Raw genomic sequence first — 24,772 nt, forward strand, 5'->3', positions numbered from 1 at the left:
TTGTCATCAGCGTTATTCTCATTGTTGTCATGGGCACTATTCCCATTGTTATCATCAGTGCTATTCTCATTGTTGTCATGGGCACTAGTCCCGTTGTTATCATCAGGGATATTCTCATTGTTGTCATGGGCATTAGTCCCTTGGTTTTCAGTGCTATTCTCATTGCTGTCATGAGCAATAGTCCAATTGTTATCATCAGTGCTATTCTCATTGTTGGCATAGGCACTAGTCCCATTGTTAAAATCAGTGCTGTTCTCATTGTTGGCATCGGCACTAGTCCCATTGTTATCATCAGTGCTATTCTTATTGTTGTCGGGAGCACTAGTACCATTGGTATCATTAGCTCTATTCTCATTGTTGTCATGGGCACTAGTCCCATTGTTATCATCAGTGCTATTCTCATTGTTGGCATCAGCACTAGTCCCATGGCTATCAGTGCTATTCTCATTGTTGGCTTCGGCACTAGTCCCATTGGTATCATCAGCGGTATTCTCATTGTTGGCATCGGCACTAGTTCCATTGGTATCATCAGTGCTATTCTCATTGTTGACATCGACACTAGTCCCATTGGTATCATCAGCGCTATTCTCATTGTTGTTATGGGCACTAGTCCCATGGTTATCAGTGCTATTCTCATTGTCGTCATGGGCACTAGTACCATTGTTATCATCAGTGCTATTCTCATTGTTGTCATGGGCACCAGTCCCATTGTTTTCATCGGTGCTAGTATCATTGTTGTAAGGAGCACTAGTCCCAATGTTATCATAAGCGCTATTCTCATTACTGTCATGGGCACTAGTCCCATTGGTATCATACGTGCTAGTCTCATTGTTGGCATCAGCCCTAGTCCCATTGTTATTATCAGTGCTATTCTCATTGTTGTCATCGGCACTTGTCCCATTGTTATCATCAGTGCTATTCTCATTGTTGTCTTGGGCACTAGTCCCGTTGGTATCATGAGCTCTATTCTCATTGTTGTCCTGGGCACTAGTCCCATTGTTATCATCAGTGCTATTCTCATTGTTGGCATCGGCTCTAGTCCCATGGCTATTTGTGCTATTCTCATTGTTGGCTTCGGCACTAGTCCCATTGGTATCATCAGCGCTATTCTCATTGTTGGCATCGGCACTAGTCCCATTGCTATCATCAGTGCTATTCTCATTGTTGACATCAACACTAGTCCCATTGGTATCATCAGCGCTATTCTCATTGTTGTCATGGGCACTAGTTCCATGGTTAACAGTGCTATTCTCATTGTCGTCATGGGCACTAGTCCCATTGTTATCATCAGTGCTATTCTTATTGTTGTCATGGGCACCAGTCCCATTGTTATCATCAGTGCTATTCTCATTGTTGTCATGGGCACTAGTCCCATTGTTATCATCAGTGCTATTCTCTTTGTTGTCATGGGCACTAGTCCAATTGGTATCATCAGGGCTATTCTCATTGTTGGCATGGGCACTAGTCTCATTGGTATCATCAGTGCTATTCTCATTGTTGGCATCGGCACTAGTCCCATTGTTATCATCAGTGCTATTCTCGTTGTTGGGATCGGCACTAGTCCCATGGTTATCATCGGTGCTATTCTCATTGTTATCATGGGCACTAGTCCCATTGTTTTCATCAGTGCTAGTCTCATTGTTGTAAGGAGCACTAGTCCCATTGTTATCATCGGTGCTAGTCTCATTGTTGTTAGGAGCACTAGTCCCATTGTTATCATCAGCGCTATTCTCATTGTTGTCATGGGCACTAGTCCCATTGGTATCATAAGTGCTAGTCTCATTGTTGGCATCAGCACTAGTCCCATTGTTATCATCAGTGCTATTCTCATTGTTGTCATAGGCACCACTTCTGGCCTGGGTGATCTTCGCGCACTGTCAGATGGGCAGGTGTCGGGAGATCTGCGCCAGGCATATTGTCACACAACACATAAGACATGTGTTGCCATCGGGGGATACTGTGTGAGTCCCCAGAAGTCCCGGTGTGCCAGGCAAGTGTTCAACCGCAGGGTTTAGTCCCTGGGTTGGGATGCCAGGTTCAGGATCTGCCTGACCTGGAGGGAAGGATGCCTGTAAGCAGTGTCCTGACCGGTTTGGCTTCCAGGGGTACCACTCCAGTTGGGAGGGTACAGCACTCTGGAAGGGGGAGCTGAGGGAGGGAGTCCTCACCTCTGACCCTGGTGCAACCTGAGGGTTTAGATCCTAGACTGGGAAACCAGTTGCAGGAGGGAGGTCTGAACAGGTGGGCAATTTGTGTTTTGAGGGTGACTCTCCTGGGAGGAGAGGGCAGGACCCCAGAAGGAGAGGTAGGGGCAGGATAGCCTTGCCCGTGACCTCTGGTCAGCCTGAGGGTACAGACACTGGGCTGGCAGGCGAGTGTCAGGATGCCATACCTAACTTGGCAGGAGGGAGAGTGGAGAAAAGGTGCCAGGTACCTGGGGCCACTACCCCCCACTTTCTGATGTCACAGAGGTTAGGGAGGCCTGACAGGCACGAGGCCTGGCTCTCATCACTGACAGCTGTCAGTGGCCGCTGTGGCTGGTTGTCCTGGTGGACAGAGTTGCCCCAGGGAGGGGGGCAGGAGTCACACCCTGGGGTGGACTGGGCCACACCTCTGTGTTAACCATCTGGGTACTGTCTACCAGTGTGGACCCATCTGTGAGCAATGTAAGTCTAAGCACTGCACAGATGGGGTCCCCAGTTGAGGTGAAGGGTCCACCAGGAATAGGACCCTGCTGTTTAGGCCATTTTCTGTGTTCTATCGCCCAAAGCAGGGAATCCCATGAAGGTATCATTTGGACTACCCTGGCTTTAGGCTGGAAGGGGGTTGTGTTGGAAACTGACCTTTTTGCAGGGTTATCTCCAAACTTTTTGCTTCTTCCTCCTTTGTTTTTCTGACCTGTGGTTGTTGGCTATAGGACTCTGGGCACTTTGCTACTGCTGATCAGTGCTAAAGTCCATTTGCCTTCCCTGTAAATTGTTATTGTGATTGGTTATCCATGATTGGCATATTTGTTTTACCGGCAGGTCCCTATTAAAGTGCACTGAGTGTGCAAGGGCTGGCGATTCAAATGCTACTTGTGGGCTTGCAGCACTGATTGTGCCACCCACAGGAGTAGCCCTAAAATGGTGTCTCAGGCCTGCCATCGCAGTGCCTGTGGGCAGTTGTTAACTGCCATGTTGTCCTGGCCCTTCCCTTTTCTTACACATTGAACATCCCTGTGGTAGGCCCAAGGTACCCCTCTGGGCAGGGTGCAGTGTATGTGAAAAGGAGGACAGGTACTGGTGTGGGTAACATGTTCTGATAGTGAAATACTGCCAATTTAGTTTTTCACTATTGAAAGGCTATCTTGCATATGGGATAGAATGGGGAAGCAGTGTAACATGTTTACCTGCATATCTTCCCATAACGGCAAGATAGACATATGGAATGCGGTATCCCTGAACTCAGAATTTATTAACACATCTTTTAGCGAAGATGGTTGTTATATTCTAAGTTTGGAAATAGCACATTCAGAAAGTGGCTATTTTCTTGTCCAGCCTTTCTGTGTGCTTCTGCCTGTTTGTGGATTGACTGTCTGGTTTGAGAGTGACATGGGCTTGGGGTGGCTCCAGGAGGCTGGGTGAGTCAGTACTACGCTGAATAGACCCATCTGCATGTAGAGTGGTGGGGAGGAGTAGCACCTAGGTCTGAATCGGCCTCTGCCTGCCTGCCAAAATGCTGGCTCTACCTTTAGCGGTGGGTCTGATGGCTCTGGCCCACACCCAAAAAGGAAGAAGAGGTGCACTGGCAGAGTCGCCCAGAACTGGATTGGACTGGGTCCAGGACCCCTCAAACAAGGAGAACAAAGACTTTTGGGTAATAAAAATAGAACTGGGACCCCTGTAAAATTAGACTAGGAAAAACTTTGTGATCAAGAAGGAATCCCTGCCAAAGAAGAACAGCCAGGAAGACTGAGGAAAAGTGCTGCCATTGCTGTGTGTCTGGAAGCTGACTTGCAGTTGCTGTTATTGCTCAGTAAGAGGATTAAGGGACTTTCTGCTGTGTGTTGTGCCCACCCCTATTTGAAGAGGAACTGTGCTGTGTGCTTTGTCCCTCTGAGGTGAACCTGTCTCCAAGGGCCTGAGATGAGCTGGCCTCCTGTTATAACTCAGGAACATAAAAGTTAATTTACAGACTTCCCTTAAACTTGCCCAACATCATGCTCTGCTGTCTCTGCTGACTCTGGGCTGACCTATTTGACCCCAAAACGCTGCTGAGGTCCTTCGTGCCGCCTGCCTGACATGCACAATAATTATTGTGCCCAGTGTGAATTTCGGAGGACCGGCACTTTGTTCTCGTCTGCCCCCTTCTTGCCTGGGGTGTCATGACACGGTTGCAGTCGCCACCACCGGACCAGAAGCTCTAAAGTGGCCCACGCCCTCTGGCGTTGCTGCTTTGTGAGGGCTTTGTTCGTTGCCGCCACCCAGGAGGCACGAGATTGATATTTCGGGATCCACCACCAGTGACCCAGGGTCCTCCGATGTCATCATCCTGCCACGCTGGGATTGGTCCCAGCCGGAACTGGTTTCCCAGCAATGTAAAGAAGCTCTTGCAGAATACACCGCCGCAGGCCTGGGAAGCCCGCAATGTAATCCCCCTGCCACTCTAGGATGGGCCGAGCGGTAGAGAGAACTTCCTGGCAAGCAGAGACACCGTGACACCGGAGACCGAGGAGCGGCAACAGGAGGAAGCTGCCCCGCCGGCGACCGGACCACAGAGGACTGAATCCAGGTAAAGGAACCCTGATTCTTGACCAGGGCCCAGGGCGGTGATTTTTGAAGCGAACGGCCGGCCATAGTTACTTGCGCAGTGACGAGAGGAATATAGTTCTGGCAGCATCAACGCGTACTCACACAGCACCACGAGAGTAGTGAGATTAGCAGCAGCGACGCCCACTCGCACCAGTGAAATGGGGTGGATTGGTGGCATATGAACTAGAGTTTGTAACTGAAGAGCATTACAAGAGTGAATTAAGCGGATAACAAGGAACATTACAAGAGTGAACCGTGCTAATAGCCACGATTATTTCTACAGTGAACTTTGAACCCTAGAAGTTTATTTTGGCTAAAGAAACCTATCAGGAGACATTTCTAAAGAAGGAGTAATTTATGTATATGCATTTTTGGACGTTGTGATCTGACCTAAGCTATATAAAAATATTATTTTTTCATAATAACTTTTGTAGTGTCTCTTTTTGGTGTTTCACTGTATTACTGTGAGTGTTGGTACAAATACTATACACATTGCCTTGGGGATAAGCCTGTCCGCTCGTGCCAAGCTACCAAGGGGGTGAGCAGGGGCTATCAACAGTGTGTATCCCCTTACCCTGACTAGAAGTAAGGTCCCTTTATGGACGCAGATACTTACCTCTGCCAACTAGACACCCCTAGATCTAACACTGACCCACTTGCTTTACCAAAGGAGTGCTCCACAGAGTATTCAGATAACCACTGTGCAACAAGGGGTTGTGTCTGCTTGACAGACAGCTTCCCAGACATGAAGGGGCATCACCTGAGTCTGATCTGGAGGAAATAATCTGCACCTCTGCCCTGAAGCACTTGGATACCAATCTGCCTATGGAGAGAGGAAAGGAGTATGCCAACCCTACAGGAGGTGTAATTGTCCAGGGTGAGTTAGAAGCAGCTGACCATACATTGTGAAGGACCATCTATACAGGAAGGCAGAGGAGAGCGATCTGTGTGCATCAGGGACAAGAGCGCAGTCTCTCCTGTCAAGCAGGTCAAGCCGAGGAACCCAGGATCATCATGAAGTTGTACCCAGGTGAACTGTGTCCCTCCGACATGTTAAATCTGTACCAGAGGAGACTGTGCCACCTCATCATTATGAAATTGTGCCCATGAAAACTGTGCAACCATGACATGGAGCTATGCCTGAGCTGACATTGCTGGAGCTAAGACAACCTGTACCTGGGCGGACTATGCTTCTATCTCGACAGTGCATACCATGCTGGAGTCATGTTGCTAAAAGAAAATTCTCTCAAGGTGGCCCATGACCACCTATCCCACAACCTCAACTCACACATAACCATGTCATAGCAAAAGCATTACATTCAGGAAGAGGGAAGGAGCCAGACACATGCTGGGGGTTCCTGCAAGCTGCACTCCAAGAACAGACAGAACTCCACTACAATGAGATGAGAACAATTGCAATTGGTACTACTAGATTAACTTAGTGCACAAACTCAAAAAATCCACCTTCTCTTGATATTGACTGACAGTTTGGGTGCTCTTTTACTTAATTAGAAAGTGCCTGGGCCCACTCACCAAAAATGCCATCTACTAGACCCTATTTTTCCAACATTACCAATCTGTAGTGGAGAAGTGTGGCTCAGTGGTTAGAGGCGGCAGACCCGGAAGCTGAGATCGGTCCTGGACCAGGGTTCAATTCCCCGCCTCGGCGGGTCTTGGACTAAAAATTCCACGGACTCGATAATTCTCGCCCCGGTGCCTCCTCGACTCACGGGTTCACACTCTGCGACTCTGGGCAATAGCTTGCTTAATCTCCACAACGGCCCCTCGCGGCGGGATGCCTGACTTTCACCTTGTGGATACCCTGCTATCTCACAGGGGAATATCAGGACGGGTTCCCTAAGCAAGCGCCGGGACACCCACTGCGGGTAGCCGTGCGCTATATAAGCACAATCTACATTTACATTTACATGTAGTTGAAAAACCAATACCCATACCGTGGTCGGATCATCATATGATTTCCTTTTCATGGAGCCCCCTAGTTAGTAGTCGTAACTGGTCTAAGCTCCCTACGGAGTCCTGGGCGCAAGTTCTTAGTAATACCAGACCCGTGCTGGAGGATGACCCAGAAATTGCCAACGAAAAGTTTAATAACTGGTTTGAAGCCTCCCTAGACTTGGTGGTCCCCAGAACATGGCTTCCCAACAAGAAAGGCTACGAAAGAATACCTTGGTATACCCCCAAGCTTAGAGAGCTATAGCAAAAATGTAAACGCTTAGAGAGAAGTTGGAGGAAAGATTTCTCCACCATTAAGAAAACTAAATACAGAGAGGCTACTAAAGAATATAAGGCAGAAATTAGAAGTGCCCAATCTCTGTATTACGAAAAAAAGGATTACTGCAGCCTCCAACTCTCCACGCAAAATTTTTCAGACTGCAAAATCCCTTCTTAACCCACCCTCCCCATCTTTACACTCTGATGATATTCGAGGGTGCTGTAATATTCTGGGAAAATATATATTTTTTTTAATTGAAGATATTTATTTGGCTTTTTCCCCTACCCAAGCATTTTTTAATTCCTCCCCTTTGGAGGATCATCCACGATCATCTGATCTAGTCCTAGAGACAATTACTCCCATGGATATTAAATCCATAAAAAACCATCTCTACCAACTGAAATCTGCCTCCCTTAGTGACGTGGCTCCTCCCACTATCCTGAATCAGGTCTCTGGCGTGATTTCTCCAACTATACTGGACCTCATTAATAATTCACTCTCCTCTGGACTGGTTCCCTCTCCTTGGAAACGGGCCATGGATAAAGCCCTTCTCAAAAAACTAAGTCTGGATCCAGAAGAATTCGTGAAATACCGGCCAATTTCGCTTTTGCCAGGGATTTCCCAAATCGCCGAAAAATATGTGAACTCCATTCTTTCCGCTTTTTTGGAGAAGAATAAATGCTTCCATCCCTCACAAACTGGCTTTAGACCCCAACAAGGCACGGAGACCGCCCTGTTGGTTGTGGTTGAAGAAGCCAGAACAATTCTGGATGTCGACGGTGCTGCGGTAATTGTTCTGCTTGACCTTAGCGCTGCGTTCGAAGTGGTTAACCATCAACTACTGATTGAAAGACTCAGAGAGGTACGAGTGACTGGAACTGCAATTAAGTGGCTAGCTTCCTTTCGGGATGGCAGATCGTTTAAAGTGTTTGAGGATACCTTTATTTCTGAAAGTCTGACTCTGAGATGCGGGGTGCCTCAGGGCTCCTCCCTGAGCCCCATGCTTTTTAATGTTTATATGAGCCCGTTGGCTGAGGTTGCCAAGCCCTTTGGCATTCAGATCGTTGCCTATGCTAATGACACCCAGCTGATTGTCTCCCTCAACCAATCTGATAATGCGGAAACTAATTTTCCGGAGCCATCCATCACCACCCCATTTTGTACCGCTTTGTTCCGCCATAAGTTGGCAGGGTATGCTCAGACGTGAGTCCCTTGCTCACTTTCCCACTTGATTCAAGCAAGCCTGGCTGATGACGGCTGAAATGCCAGAAACCGGTCCTAGGCAGCTTGTTTCCGGTCCAGGGAAGGCATGGCTTGGCAGTTCGGGTTGGACTGTTCCCATGAGGCACAGGGTCAGACTGATTTGCATATGGCCATGTCTGAACTGGGGTGGCAGAGTGGGCTAAAGAACGGTGATGGATTAAACCCAGATCTGTTGACTGGGTGTGAGTGTTTGATTGGTTCAGATGCTCCGTCCATCACCACCCCCTTTTTACCGCTTTGTTCGCCATAAGTTGGCTGGGTATGCTCAGACGTGAGTCCCTTGCTCACTTTGCCACTGGATTCAAGCAAGCCTGGCTGATGACGCCTGAAATGCCAGAAACCGGTCCTAGGCAGCTTGTTTACGGTCCAGGGAAGGCATGGCTTAGCAGTTCGGGCTGGACTGTTCCCATGAGGCACAGGGTCAGACTGATTTGCATATGGCCATGTCTGAACTGGGGTGGCAGAGTGGGCTAAAGAACGGTGATGGATTAAACCCAGATCTGTTGACTGGGTGTGAGTGTTTGATTGGTTCAGATGCTCCGTCCATCACCACCCCCTTTTATACCTCTTTGTTCGCCATAAGTTGGCAGGGTATGCTCAGACGTGAGCCCCTTGCTCACTTTGCCACTGGATTCAAGCAAGCCTGGCTGATGACGCCTGAAATGCCAGAAACCGGTCCTAGGCAGCTTGTTTCCGGTCCAGGAAAGGCATGGCTTAGCAGTTCGGGCTGGACTGTTCCCATGAGGCACAGGGTCAGACTGATTTGCATATGGACATGTCTTAACTGGGGTGGCAGAGTGGGCTAAAGAACGTTGATGGATTAAACCCAGATCTGTTGACTGGGTGTGAGTGTTTGATTGGTTCAGATGCTCCGTCCATCACCACCCCCTTTTGTACCCCCTTGTTAAAATTGCCACCAAGTATTCACATATATAGGAGAGAAGATTCCTCTCTCAATTAGAAATAAAAAACGGACCAGAACGGCAGACAAAAGTGTTTCCACTCTAGTGGTTGAAACCAGGCATCAACTGCATGAGACACACTTGCTTCCAATTAACGCTGATGGAACACAGGTTAAATACTGGAGACCCACACTGCTTGGCACATCCGAGGTTGCTGGTGTGAGTAGGTCTTCCAGTGTGCTGATATACAGGTGTTTGTAAGTAGCCGCTTTGATTTTCCAAAAGAACGTTTCGGTGCAATTTAACCGCTCACTCGCAAGTTCATTAACATGGGTCAACTGACCCTGAATTTTGGTATTTTACAGCACGCTAATAAGCGTGTCACAAGGCAAAATACTCAAGTAGTCCTGATGTATACCCTCAGTGGGTAAGTTAACTCACTGATCACCAGAGTGTGTTGGAATTTCTTGATATATGTTTTATCTTCCATGTGGTGTTGGCCAATTGCACGTTTTTAATTTATGGGGCACATTAGAGAGTGAACATGAACATGTGAGCATACTTTGGTGTCTCAAATTGTCAATTTTTCGATATTAGTGAAATTGATGATGTCATTATTTTTTCTGCACTAAATGTCTTCTCAAAAATTGATTTACTTATTTTGATACATAGAGAAGTATAGGTGTCTGGGAGTGACACAAATGAACTCATATATTAAAAACCCAGTTACTGTGTAGAATAGGTTTTATGGTCCTGGAAAAAAGCAGCTAAATCATTCACATGACTAAATTAGACTTGAATCATATCCTCAGATAATCACTTCTAATATGTAGCACCACATATTTCAACATAAGCAGTAGGACTCAATCATTAATATATTATTATAGAGTACCCCCGTCCCACTCTTTCCCAATTTAATTAAAATACACCGATCTACTATTTTACCCACACACCCATTCTTCATCATATGACTTATAGAAAGATCTCCGGTAAAGAGCCCCCATTCAGGGTGCTCGTCGGACATTGCAGTGCTGGCCAAACATAGAGCAAAAGTCCAATGATGAAGCATGACACCTATCTAAGTGTGTGAGGATATTTCTTCCTACCGAGTAATGCTCCCTACAGTCTCTGTGGAACTTAACTGACCTAATCAGACAAATTCGTACTTACTAGGAACTGCATACCCAGGGGATCATGATTATCAAAAAATACCCTGAGCAACTCTCTATGTTCAAGTGCAAGGTTTTCATGCATGGGTATGAAGAGAGCTCTGAGTGAGGTTGTATAATGTGCAAAAGAGTTAAGAACAAGTTTGGATGATTGGAGAGGCAAAGTTCTGAAACAGGGTATAAAGCTTTAAATTAATCTATTTAATACAAATAGGAGTGCTTGGGTATCAAGTATAGGAGGATTTATACCTACATATACATTCAGCTGAACCTTAATATGCTTTTTATGTGATTCTGGATGTCTGTCTTCGCTTTCTGATATCACTACTTCTCCAGACCAATGAAGCACTGGACTGTGTTTTGAGGATTTCTCTGCTGCATTCGGGATGCTCAGATCACCCCAATTGCACTCGCAACCTCCTAACCTTGAAACGAGAGACTGATGCATGGTGGCACTAGATTCAGTAATTAGAGACACAAACTGTTTGATCTGTTCCCCAAATATGGGGTCCACTATCCCTCTCTGGTAAAATCTGCTCAGTTTCATGGAACTGAGTACCCCAGGGTCACCGGCCCTGATTCACAAAAGTAAACTTAGACCAAAAGTCTAAGTTTAGACCTAAAGTCTAACTTTACTACTACTAAAGTTGGACATTTGGTCTAAGGTTAGCTCAAAAGTCTAACTTAGACCAAAAGTCTAACTTTACTACTACGAAAGTTAGAGTTTTGGTCTAAGTTTAGACCAAAGGTCTAACATAGACCAAAAGTCTAGCTTTAGTAGTAGTAAAGTTAGACTTTAGGTCTAAGTTTACTTTTGTGAATCAGGTCTACCCTGTGTACGTGTGGTACATACTGAGCCCTATGTTAATTGCGTGAAATTTATTTTGTAGGAGTCTAAAAGTCACAAAATGGTGGCTCTCTAAATTAAATGTGTCACTAAATTTTGATAAAAGCATTTAAGACCTGTTTTTCCCTCTGCCCAACTCTGAAGATACCTTCCTATGGTTGTTTCTGTTAATTTGTTTTCTGCACAGAGATGTCCTTTTGATCTAGAAGGTGCTCACTGCAATTGATCATATACTACTATGCTATGTTTAATAAAAAAATGTTTGGCCTGTGGAAGCCCAGTGTTAATGGTTTTTGATTTTGGGAGATCATTCCAGAGCCTTGCCCACGGGAATGTCACGGTCCTTCGTCTTGACTGTACTTTCTGGCTTCTTGATAAAATAAGCTTGAACCTTACACTCAACCATAATCTTCTACTTGTACAAATTTTCAGCACAGATAAAAAATACTGAGATGTTTTAACATGAAGCACCCAATGTGCCAAGCACAATATTTAAATTACGATTGTATATGTTGATTGGGATGTTCTTGCAGCTGCATCAGACTTAAAGTATGACAGCTATTCACAAAGGTAAATTTACACATGAGTAAATCTGCACATGTATACTTATGCAAATGTACTACTTTTGGGTAGTCACCATTTCTAAGTGTAAATTTAATACGAAGTGTAGCCTTAGATTTCTCTACGTACAGACAAATAGGGTCGAGCTAACTTTACCACTGCAAAGATACTGAGGCTGAAAAGGACCCCAAACAATAATAAACGTACTGCTGCTCAGAACTGGAGTAACTTTAGCAACAGACGTGGCTTACTACTGGTACTGCAACAATCTCTCATTGCAATCAACTGAGGCATAGACTTAAAATAGAAACCCACAGGATATAATGTTAAAATTAATTAATTAATTTCAACTTTTTCAAAATGTGTATCAATTTAATTTTTTTTTATTTTAAATGTTGTGTATTTTTAATATAATAAGTAAACATGAACCTTTTACTTTCTAGTGATCTTCGGGGGCACATTTGTGCTCTGACATGGGGAGACTCTCCTTTTCTCACCCAGTTTTGTGGTTTTGACCCCAACTTAACAGACCTTCGGTTTACCCTTATCTGATTATGAACATCTTTATATTTGTATGAAAGGTTTCCTGGAAGCCATTCTAAGAAGGGAAGCTAAGTCCCTCCTATTTGGTTGGATTTACTAAGGTAACTGACCCTTAAGGGCAGTCAGTCAGCAAACTCAACTCCCAGAAGCTTGCCACGTGAGCTTAAGTTCCCCTCCATCTTTCAGATCACCTCCTCCAACAAAGATCTGCTTGAACCCTGCTTTTCGGTTCCAGAACATAGAATTGAATGAATGAATGAATGAATTTGGGATTTGTATTGCGCAACTTTGCCCGAAGGCATCAAGGCGCATCAGATGGAAAACAGCTCAGTGAAGGGTGAACACAGATGAAGAGTTAAGGGTAGGCTTCTGTGAAAAGCCAAGTTTTTAGGCCCTTACGGAAAAGGGCGAGGGACACCTGACCCTTGAGTTCAGCAGGAAGCGTGTTCCAAAGTTTCAGGGCAAGGGAAAAGAAGGCCTTCCCTCCCCATCTGGCCTTGACGGTTCGAGGGACAGACAGAAGGTTTTTGTTGGCAGAGCGCAAGGCCCTGCCCGGGGTGTAAAAGGACACAAGAGACCTAATGTCTTCAGCACCAGATCCATGAAGAGCACGGTAGGTAAGGACTAATACCTTGAAATTTATCCTGGCCTGCACAGGAAGCCAGTGAAGGTTTTTTTCTGATCAGGGATCCTGAGGACCGTCTGGGGGCATCAACAACAAACCTTGCTGCTGCATTCTGGACAACTTGTAAACGATGGACCAGCCTTTTGCTCATACCTAATGGGTAATGTTCTTTCTTTTTTGGCGGTGAATAAGCCTCAGAGAACTGAAAAAGCTCCAGTTGCCAGCCTTGGTGCTGGCCTTGCCTATGAGTGTGCCTAAGTAGGCCTAGACATTAAATAAGCACCACTTTAATCTTTCTCATCCCTCTCCAAAACCTGAAAGAGGGTTCTCTCAAGACACAACTACTACAAATGCAGCTGAACTGAGAGGTGACTTTTTCTGGATAGTACATTAAATGTTTGTTTTGCTCTCATAAACTTGCTCTGTTGCAGAGGTCCAGCACCTGGGAGGCCTCCATTGGAGCCACCATCAAAAGGGCCTCCCAGTGTGTGTCCCAAGCAGTTTTGTTGGGGCTACCATTCAGTGTACCTGAAGGCCACTGTCTCAGATTGTGAACCGCTGACCCAGAGTTGTTCGAACACCCACAGTAGGAGATACCCATATTTAAAGGGAGTGACAACCGAAAACTCTAAACTGGGACTTTATTTTATGGACAATTTATCCCCACCCCTAGGCCCTTCGTATTGCATTTGCAGAGTTCAAGATGCACTGTTTTCAGACTGCAGCATTCATCTCCAACTAGATCAGAGAAAAAAGCTTTTAATGTATCTTTGGATCTTGTTGGGTAGTGATCTAGAATTCTCTCTTGCTGTTTCCGCAAACCATCATTCATGAGCTAGTTTTCTGGCTGAAAAAAAGAGTCGATGACTCAGCTGGACGCTGCGAGTTTCTACTCATTTCCGACACCAGGTGAAACTGTGGCTGCCTACTGTCTCTTATAAATTGCATCCGCCTGTTAGTCTCTGGAAATAGTACAGGAGAGCAATTGCAAACAAGAGAGAAAATGAAGAAAATGAGTATTCTACAAGAAGCCTAGACAGCAAAACTCAAGGCATTCTGAGCAGGCATGTATCTCCTGTCCTGACAAAACTGACATGATCAGAGCTCCTAAGCGCCGTGTGAGACTGTTGTTTTGATTTCGGCACTTGGTGAATTTCTGGCTATCTTCTATTCCATGAACTTAAGAGCTAGTGTCACTGGATATCGATGAAATTGAATCTTTGATGACATTTTCCGATTTGTTTTCAAGAAGTATACCACCAGTGGAGAGCACGGGTCCTGAGGGGGTGTAACATTTCCTTGAAGGCTAATATCATGTGCAGACACTTTATGTCTCGTAATCTTCATCGAGCTGTGTTATAGCAGTACAGTCCACTTAGCAAAGTAGAACTTTACGCTTTGTAGATTCTTTTCAGACGTGCTTGATCTGCAGGGGGAAACTTCCAAAAGTTGTTTTAATCTTCAATCCATTTTTTTCAGTGTTTTCGACCATTTTGCGGTGTTGGTGCTAATATTTTCTGTACTTAATGCAATTGGATATTTTTATTCCTTCCTTGGTCATCTTTTTATTCGAAAGAGATATGGCCTATAAATAAACAAGCTTTCACTAACAAATGTCCTTGGCTAATACATCTAAAGCAAACATAAGGAGGCATGAGGTGATAAGAGAGATAAGGGCCTAAACAAATATAAGGATAACAAAAATTAGGGGTGGGCGTAGTTTGCTAAGTAGCGCTACGCGTTGTAGGAGAGTAGGGTCTGCTTCCTATGGTTACCCCCACTTTTTGCTGTGATTCTCTGGTTTTTCGACTTCAGTCTGGCTGTGGCCCTGCTAATTAGGAACACAGCCTAGCTGTTCTCTCTCTAAATTGATACCAAGTACTTTAGGTACATACCAGATTGGTTAATGGGTCACCCTTGTGAGCCCCTGTATAGTGTATGCTAAGTACCCAGGGCATAGGTGCACCCTAGGCCTAACAGGGGCTGCAGCATGTATTGTGCCACTCGTGGTTTGCCTTCCAAACTGACACCACAGGTGTGTTCACACAGCCTGGGAAGGTGGTGTAATCACCCCTTACTTAGATATAGTATACCGATATCTATATATACATATAGACACATATACACATATAAGCCACACCTAAGGCAGACCTCGACAATCCTGGAGGTAGAGTGCTTGGTTTTTTTATGTGAGAGGGTGCCCTAGCATGAGCTGAGCCCTCTGCAGTTTTCAGAACCATCTCCTTATAGCTGTTCTATGATATAGCCATACCATATACTCTTGAATGCATTATAATCCTCGTGGTTAATGCTAACTTTGGTTTGGCTGTATCAAAACATGTTGTGTAAGGTGTCAAACACTTTGGAATACTATCCCCACGCCAGTCGTAGCGGCGGGGGTAGCATTCCACCCTTCTAGAGGGAGAAGACATGTAGTTACTGGTTTACCCGGTTAAAGTTAAACAGAGCCTCAGCATCACAAAATGGATGCTGCTGCCACAGACACGAGTCTGAACTCCTGCTGCTGGACGAAACTCCAGCAGGGAAGGCCTGGAAAATAGGTTTCCTGTCCAAGGAGGTGCTGGCACCTCCCCAGACAGGCTTTTGAGTATTCAGGGCAGGGAGGGCTGCATTCAGTGAATGCTTTCCAGACACTGCCTGGGGCACACTAGGTGTTTCATGCATTTCCCAGCTCAAACCGGTTGCTGGGGGGTGTAACCATCCCCTTCCCAGGTCCACCCATAGGAGGGCCCTTACAGGTAGTCCAACCCCTAAACTTAGTATAAACTTAGTATAAGTATAGGAGCTGTGTCCCTAGGACTTTAGATTACCCTGGACGAAACTTTGAAACACAAATCCTGGACCTTCGACATTCCATTTTGACTGGAAGATGGAAGACATCTCCCTTGTGGTCAAGGAGTGATCACCCTGTTCAAACAGGCACCAACAGCAACTTTTCTGGTCTGTATCTTTGAGGCTCCTGCCAGATCCCAAAGAATCTGCGACACAGGACACAGACTTCCAGACATCTCTGATGCTGTTCAACGTTCCCAGCAAAGCTGAGACCCGTGGCGGACACGAGAGACGTGGGACTGGAACTTCTGGACATCCTGCATTTTGCTAACTGCATCGACTCCCGAGGTAACTTGCACTTGTGCATGGGGGTACAAGAAGCTCCAGTCCCAAGCACCATTTGCTTCGAAGCTCAGGCCTCCACACTTCATGAGTGTCCTGTGGGGCTTGTTCTTGCATGTCAGCTTGACATGTCTTCCCAGTTCATAGTCCATTGGCTTGTGAGCCCCCTGAAGACTCTATTTTGAATTTGATTTGCTTTCCTAGTTGCTCCATGCTTGCTCAAGCTTTCCTACAAAGGAGAAGTGCCACAGATTTTGCTGGTCTGCACTGAAGCCAATCTCAACATCCTGCGTGGATTGCGTTTGTCAAGGCTTGTTGGGTCCAATCTGGATACCAACACCGCAGTCAACTAGTTCCTTTGTGAAACAGCTTGAATCCAGCTCCTGGTTGTCATCGACACCTCCTGGACCTCGTGGCTGAAGAGACAAGCTTCACCTTTTCACCTGAAATCACTCAACATTGCCTGGTTCTTTCCTGTTTCCATCCTGGTCACTGGCAAGTGACCCAGACTCTGTCCCTTCTGCTTTCAGGTTCTTCAGAGCTTCTATCCACCCTTGGATCCACCCGGACACTTTTCCTCTGGTCGCCTGCAGCACTTCTTTGCAGCTCTCCATTGAAATCTACGACGAAGCCCGACACCAAAAGACACCTATGCACTCGGCTTCCGTGGGTGAGGTAACATGAGTACTCTGGTAGTCTCGAGGGTATTGGCCCTCCTAGTGTCTAAGCCTAAAACGGTTTCATCGTAGTCCATCCGGAAGTATCCTTAAACTGTAAATTTGTAACTTGTTTGTTTCCCATAGAAAGTCAATGGTAACCCGCGTCTGTGTTTAGACACTGCACGCGTCTCCCGTGGGCCTCCTACTTCGTAACCGTTGTTTAGAGTAGCCCCAGCGATTCCACAGGCCCCAGGCCAGCTTTCTAACTCTCACGTGGTTCTTATACCACTATTTTAGTATACGGTTTGTGAGGCCCCTAGGGCAAAACTTATACTGTGCAACTTATCGTATGCTAATTGAGTAACTTGTATTGTTCTTTTACCTCTGGCCTCATAAAGAGTGCAGAGGGGTTGTGTTTAGAATAAATACATATATATCTGACATATACCTTGTGTGATGTGCTTTCATTTGATACTCAAGGGATTATAATTGGTAAAACAACTTGCTTAACATCGCCTACTGAAGTCTTAGCCTGATGACTGCTGGTCCACGCTACCATTAGGATAGCATTCTATAAGGTTGACTTTACAACCACCATCAATATGGGTTGATTAGACTGGTGCAAGGTGCCCACTAGAACTAGTGGACATCATATGTCAGGCTAACTTCTCACACGCGTAGCTACGCAAAGTGCACTTCGCACTATGCGAGCTACGCGTAGCACGTAGCACTACGCGAACTGCGTAGTAGCATGTTCGCACTGTGCAAGATGTTGTTTTCAATGATTGCACAGTGCGGACAAGCATCCGGCACTGTGCAATCATTGAAAATGGCATCTTGCACAGTGCAAGCTGTACTTTTCTGCCGCTCGAGTAGATTTTTACTCGAGCTGCAGCTTTCTCAACGCGGACTGGTAGTTTCTCATCGCGAGCGGTCGTGAGCATGCGCGACCATGCGCGACCACTCGCAATGAGAAATCTGACCTCCCCGCGTTGATAATCTTGCTCGGGATGGTTATTTTCCATGCTCGTGATCGACAACTTGATGTTGCTGATCGCGAAAAAGGAAAAAGTCTTGCGAGGATGTCATTTTGCTTGCTCGCGGTTGCCAACTTGACATTGAGGACCTCAAGCAAGCAAAAAATTACCGCTGCACTACGCTAAGCTACGCTACGCATGTTTGCACTGTGCTACGTGCAGTTCCCGTAGTGCGAAGCTGCGCAAACTTCGCAAACTACGCGAGCGTAGCGTAGTGCTTTGCCCAGGGTTAAACAAAATATGTAGATTCAAAGAAAGATCGGACAGGGTAGGACAAAGCATATTGTAGTGAAACCTAACTTAATGAGCATGTCAATCACAAATGAAAACGAGCGCTGCCTAACGGTAGAGCATGTCAAATGATGCTACTGGAGTCGAGTCGACATCTCCGCCTTGTGCAGCTCACTCCGTTCTTCCCTTCCGACCTTTGAGGGTTTGACTTTACATTCTCATGCTGCCACACTAGATGATTGGCTTGTTACAACTTGTGATCATATAGCCCCCCTCAAACGGGTAACCATTAACCGTGTTCACAACGCTAATAAGTGGTTTGGTCCAGCTCTAAAAGCCAAGAAACTCACAGTGCGGCAAGCCGAACGCGCCTGGCGTCATGCCTACTGTCCACTAGCCAGGCAGCGCTATGTCCTAGTCCTGTCTGAATACAAACGAGATATTGTAGCCGCAAAAAAAGAATATTACACTGGACGCATTCTGGCAGCTGAGAATCAGCCTCGAGAGATTTTCGCGATGGTCCATGAGCTGGCGGCTTCCGACAGGACTCAGTCAAAAATCCCTCCCTCACAGATCTTATGTAACTCTCTTAATGAGTTCTTTGTAGACAAAGTGGCTATCATTAAGGCAAACATTCCCTCTCCTTCACCTTCTTTTTGCGAGGGCTCTATTCCCATCAATAGTCAGTCCTTAGCCCACATTCCCCCTTTGACTTTGGACTCACTTCCCCCTCTTCTTAGACGGGTGAAATCTGGTTCCCCTGCTGATGTCTGTCCAGCTCACATACTAAGCCAGATCTTTTTAGACTGTCCTTCCCCTGCCCTTACCCTGTTGAACAAATCATTTGAACAGGGCATTGTTCCGCTTTCTTTCAAGGCTGCTACTATCATCCCTATATTGAAAAAACCCGGGGCAGACCCCGGTGTCCCGGCTAATTACCGACCAATCTCCCTCCTCCCTTTCCTGGGGAAGATTGCCGAGTCCCATCTTACGCAGGTCTTAAGTTCTTTCATCGAGGATAGTAACTATCTTGCCCCCTGCCAAGCGGGCTTCCGCCCCCGCCATTCCACAGAGAAGGTGGTCATTTCAGTTCTGGACCGACTCAGGGAGGGATTGGACTCCAACGTACCCCAGGCCCTCGTATTATTAGACCTGTCCGCCGCCTTTGACACGGTGGACCATTCCATTCTCTTACGCCGTGTCAGGCTGGCGGGCATCGAGGGCCCCCTCTTGGCCTGGTTGGAGTCCTTCCTGTCTGATCGTTCCCAGGCTGTCCATCTGGCAGAATTTGCTGCTCCTTCTCGTGAAATCACGTGCGGGGTCCCTCAGGGCTCTTCCCTCTCCCCTTTACTTTTTAATTTATACATTTTCCCTCTCATTTTTGCTTTGCAGCACATGGAGGTTGCGGTGTATAATTATGCCGACGACCTCCAACTTATTTTTGACCTGTCCCCGGCCTCGCCAGGTCAAACCAGCTTCCAGTCCGTGATGTTATTCATCCGTGATTGGATGAATACAAACCACCTTAAATTAAATAAGGACAAAACGGAGCTGGTTCTGACGGGCGGGGTCGCAAATCCTTGGTCACCTCTTTTTTGGCCCTCATCTTTAGGCACTCCCCCTACTCCCTCCCCTTCAGTTAAAACGCTGGGCATTATCCTTAATCATCAACTCACTCTCCACTCACATATCAGTTCAGTTGTTTCCTCTTGCTTTTTTTCCCTACGGACTATTAGGAAAATCTCCCGTTTTTTTCTGTTTCTGCCCTCAAATTGATCGTAATGGCCATGGTACTGTCAAAAATCGACTACGGGAACATCGTTTTCAATGGTGCTCCCGCATATGCCCTTCATCGTCTCCAGCTGGTCCAGAACCAGGCAGCCCGCCTGGTTTATGGCCTGGCTAAGTCACATCACTCCACCCCCCTTTTAAAAGCCCTTCACTGGCTCCCTATTAAGCAGCGGGCACTGTTTAAATTGGGATGCCTCACATTTCAAGCCCGAGCGGGCACTGCCCCGGCATTTATCAACTCTGCCGTTACAAATTACTGCCCGCCGAGAGCTCTCCGTTCCTCTTCTTTGGGCCTGCTGGCAGTACCACGCTTTAAGAAGAAAAGAGTTGGTGGTCAGAAATTTTCAGTTTTGGCCCCCACCTTCTGGAATGCCCTTCCCCCTTCAATAAGACTCCTATCGTCTTATATGGAATACCGCAGGGCCTTAAAAACCTTTCTGTTCCAGCAAGCGTTTACTGGTTAGCCACGTTCCTCTGTTTGCCTGTTTTTACCACTGTAGCTCCCAGCGCCAAGAAACTGTTTAGTACATGAGCGCTTTACAAATGTTTTTAAATTCAAATTCAAATTTAGGAACCTTTTGAATCACTTCTATTTTGTTCAGCTTTCCCTGCTAACATGTATGAGGTCATTGATCACATTTATCCGAGTTGGATTTATTCCCACCGATAGTTTCTGATATGCTGATGTCTATTAATCCTACTGTAGAGTCTCTACCTGTACCACAAATATATATTCTGCAACCATTGGCTCAGCCTCATTGAACATTGGCTTGAGACTTCGCCAATCATATCTTGTCCCATCCAGAGGGGCATTTCTCTCTCAGAGTCCTGCTGTTGACTATATAGGTGCACCTTTTAATGTCCAAGAGTCCTTGCATTGCAATGCGTGAGGTACATTGTGATAGGTACTATTTTCTTGGTTGTAGTTAGTAGTTGGCAAGACACAATAGCAAGACGTGTATTCACGTTGGGAAGATGCCATATTGCACCACCACCAGAAGTTCTGCCCTGCAAGGTGCGGAACTCAGCAGGGGAATCACCAATATGCAGGTGCCAAGCTGTGGCTGATTACCCATTGCAGCTCTGGGTTGTCAGTATTAATGCTAGTGATATTTTTTTCCCCACTAGACAGACAAGATTATCCCTTTGACGCACAGCTTTAGCTATTTGCAACCATGGCCAAACTGGAATACCAAAAACAGCCCTGGCAAAAATGTTCAAACCGCATGTGATCCCTTCATTTCTTTATGCTACCTCTATATTTCCATCCATCCATCTATGCATCCATCCTTTCTATTTCCCTCCTTGTCTCCTCTCTCCCTTCTACCTCTCCTATCACTTTCTCTCTACCTCCCTCCTCTCTTCCTTTCTCTCCATAAACCCTTCCCATACCAGCGGCACTTAATCTCCGGGAGCTGGGGAAATTGACAAATGTTCAGGAAGTGACTTTCAAGTCCCGCAGCCCACCTGGGCCTATGGCAAGTGCAATGAAATGGCTGTCCAGAAATGTTTGCAACAAGATACCCTCAGGAGTAAGCATGGGCGGATTTTGCGGATCCACGATTCGCGGATCCAGCGGATTCACGGATCGTGGATCCGCAAAATCCGCGGATTCAGCGGATTTGCGGATTTGGGGGCGGGGCTTCCTCGAGCGTGTGGGCGGGGCCAAACGGACGGGGCTTCCACGCGAGCGCACATGCCTCTTGTGTGTCTAAAAGGTGACAGACCGATCAGAGCAGCAGATTAAGAGACAGAAGCCCCTGGTCACAGGAACAGCACGGGGGTTGCGCTCGTGAAAGTCAAAGATGCCCAGCCTCCCGTTTTTTTTTTGGGCTGCTGAATGAGTCACTGCATTTGCGCTTCAACTAGTTCCAGCGACCAAGTGTGTGTCACTATGCAATCGCGCCGAAGTGCGCAGGGGTCCCTTGAGTGAAATGTCCATCATAGTGGGTAAATGGCGGGAAGACGGTGCACACCTCGAGTGTGTGGGCGGGGCCAAACGGACGGGGCGTCCATGCGAGCATGCCTCTTGTGTGTATAAAAGGTCAGAGACCGATCAGAGCAGCAGATTTATTATTTAATTGTGCCAGGACCGTCGTGCCCGAATGAACCCTGCCCTTCATATTTATTCAAGAAGACACATCACTGTTGAAGTAATTTACGATGGCGCCGGCAAGCTGCCAGCGCCATCGCCATCCTGCAAAAGTTACTTAATTAGCTTCAACAGGAAGCTCCAACTGCTAAAATAAAGCAGGCGCTCGAGCCCCTGCTGTATCTTATCTGTTAGAGCTTCCTGTTGAAGCTAATTAAGTAACAATTGCAGGATGGGCGCTGGCAGCTTGCCGGCGCCATCGTTAATGAGGCGCGCTTGAACTTTTGACCGCAAAATCCGCTCCGATCGCGGATTGCGGATTTTCGGCAAATCCGCGAGAGTTCGCGGATCGCGGATTTGCCGAAAATCCGCAAAATCCGCGATCGGAGCGGATTTTGCGCTCATGCTTACTCAGGAGGGCATCTGGCTGCAGTAAATTATTTGGTGAACTGCTGCAGCTGCACATCAAATGGAAATGTGGCGAGCGTGCAGTGTTTCCTGACTTTGCAAAATTTTATATTTTGCCAACCATGAATAGGAGTTTAATTGTGATCCCACTGCTCACCTGCCTGTAATATGAGACTGACATAGCTTTTGTACTGTAATAACGTACTACAGTTCAGTTGTGGTGCCTGCTGCCGGCCAATTTCACAGAAAACAAAAATCTATCTACAGATTACCACACATTTTAGACAGCATTTTTTTTTTATTGATTTAGTCTACATTTGTTCTACATTTATTCTTGCTATGTCCCCTTGAGTCATGTAAAAACTCTACAAAGCCACAAAATAATCAGTAAATACATACATACATTAGTAAATAATATTTGACCTAATAGTAACTGGAGAATGCTTTTTGTGAGAGCAGTGGCATAGAAGAGAATTAGGAGTATGGCGATGGCATGTATAGTCATATACTATGTGGAATGAAATACCTCGTACTATATGTAAGATGTTGTAAATCACATTGACATGTGTTGATATTTTAAAGAAACTTGATCCTCTGCATGGTCAACAATCTGCTCAGTAACTTGCAGTATCCCTCACGTAAGGTGCTATCTACTTGATGCCATGAATGTGTTAGTATTTATATCGTCTTCTACTACCAGTCGTCCTCTGACATTCTGAAACTTCTTATCTCCCTTTAAAGATGGTCATCCCTTGCTGGATGAAATAGATGCTTCATCCCTTCTGAGACTAGCGAAACAAGCTAAGGAATCAGTGGACCATGCATTCACCGAGACTCGCTCCAGGTAAGTCATTAGTTTACGGAAATCTTTCTATCAGGAATCCAGATTGTGTATGAATTTGTGGATGGTACTTCATATTGAGAACACTGTCAACACCCAGAGGAGGGAGAGTCAAATGATAGAAGAGTATAGGCAAACAAAGACCAACAGAATCAACTGACGGTCATAGCGCAGAAACTCATAGGCCCAGATTATTATTTTTTTTGATTCCAAGACCTTTATTGATATAGCATGTCAATGTTACACGGCTTGGTGCCTACAACCCTACGTGGGCCGGCAGCGTGTCAATTCGTTAAAGTAATGTCACCAAACGGAATTGCATTTCAATTATATAAAATACACAGCAATTCGCCTGCAACCACCGTGGGCCGGCCGCGTTAACAGTAACATTTGGTCTCAGATTTTGTTTTATGTACTGTATTACATTTTTAAACCATAACTGGATCATTCCACTACCGCACTCCTCACCCAACCGACATTAAAGCGTTAAGAAACATGTGGTGCCTTCGCATGTCAATAATAGCGGGATGTCAGTTTAAATAACAGACGGTCAAAACCACTCAATCATCGACATGTGCATTCAAGTAGGTGGTAAGGTACACCCAATAGTCCTTATGTCTGGATCTGGCCGGCAGTGATTCTTCATAGGTCCGGAGCGTGTCCTGGCAGTGCGCCATGTCTTTCAGCCACTGCTTGACCAATGGTACCCTAGTACTCTCCCAGCATATGGAGATTCTACGCTTAGCCAACAGCAAGGCCACTGCGCAGAACCTACGTTTCGTTGCCTTCACATTTCCCAGTAGCCCCAGTAGGCAACAGCGAATTGTACATACAATAGTAACTCCCACCATTTCGGACAATTTAGCCACAACCTCGGTCCAGTAGGTCTGTATCCCCGCACAATGCCATGCTAAATGAATGAAGTCTGCTTGGCTGTAACCACAGCGCTTGCATCGTGCCTCGTCACGTAGACCATACCTATGCAGTTGGAGTGGTGTGTAATATGCTTGGTGCAGGTATTTAAAATGTATTATACGCAAATTGCCATTAGGCATAAGCATTTTGGTCAGAGTGCAGGCTATCTCCCAATTTTTTTCTGTGAGGGGAGCCTCTAGTACTGCGTTCCATCTATCCTGAGCCCTGGTCGCTCTACAGCCTATTTCAGCCTGTGCCCGTTTGTAGAGCCGTGAAACCAAGTGCGTGTTGTTGGGATTCGTTAGGAGGAATTGCAATGTATCCAAAGTTAACGGTTCATTAGGAAAGGTTGGGTAATGCTGTTTGATCGCCCCCTTTAGCCTGTGGAATGTAAAGCGAAACAATAGCGTTGGGTTTTGTATATAGGCCAGGTCTTGTTCCGTGATGAATACCCCGTCTTTAAATAAGTCACCCATGGAGACTATCCCCACCTGTTTTAGGAGACCCATTCCGATAGCTTCAGCCGAGACCCACAGATTCGGATGATGGTGTAGTGGCAATGCAGGAGCATATAGGGGTAGTTTGTGCATCAGCTGACCCAATCGTTTCCATGCAGCGTTTGTGGTGTCAATCGTATTGATGTCATTGCTATGGAGTGGGGGTCTGTTGTGTGTGATGATGGCGTCCAGTGTGACCTGTTCCGCGTCACCCTCCTCAACAGCTACAT

The 24,772-nt window shown here is 46.2% G+C and overlaps 1 protein-coding gene across 1 annotated transcript in view; it reads left to right on the forward strand.

The window, feature by feature from the left end:
* Positions 1 to 24,772, forward strand: part of LOC144770625 (myeloperoxidase-like) — a 209,658-nt gene that overhangs the window by 18,400 nt on the left and 166,486 nt on the right. Inside the window, exon 3 of the mRNA XM_078655311.1 lies at positions 23,031 to 23,133. Within this exon, the coding sequence (XP_078511437.1) occupies positions 23,031 to 23,133 (103 nt within the window). The remainder of the gene's footprint in view (positions 1 to 23,030; positions 23,134 to 24,772) is intronic.

The sequence above is a fragment of the Lissotriton helveticus genome, chromosome 7 (assembly GCF_964261635.1).
Source record: "Lissotriton helveticus chromosome 7, aLisHel1.1, whole genome shotgun sequence".
NCBI lineage: Eukaryota > Metazoa > Chordata > Amphibia > Caudata > Salamandridae > Lissotriton > Lissotriton helveticus.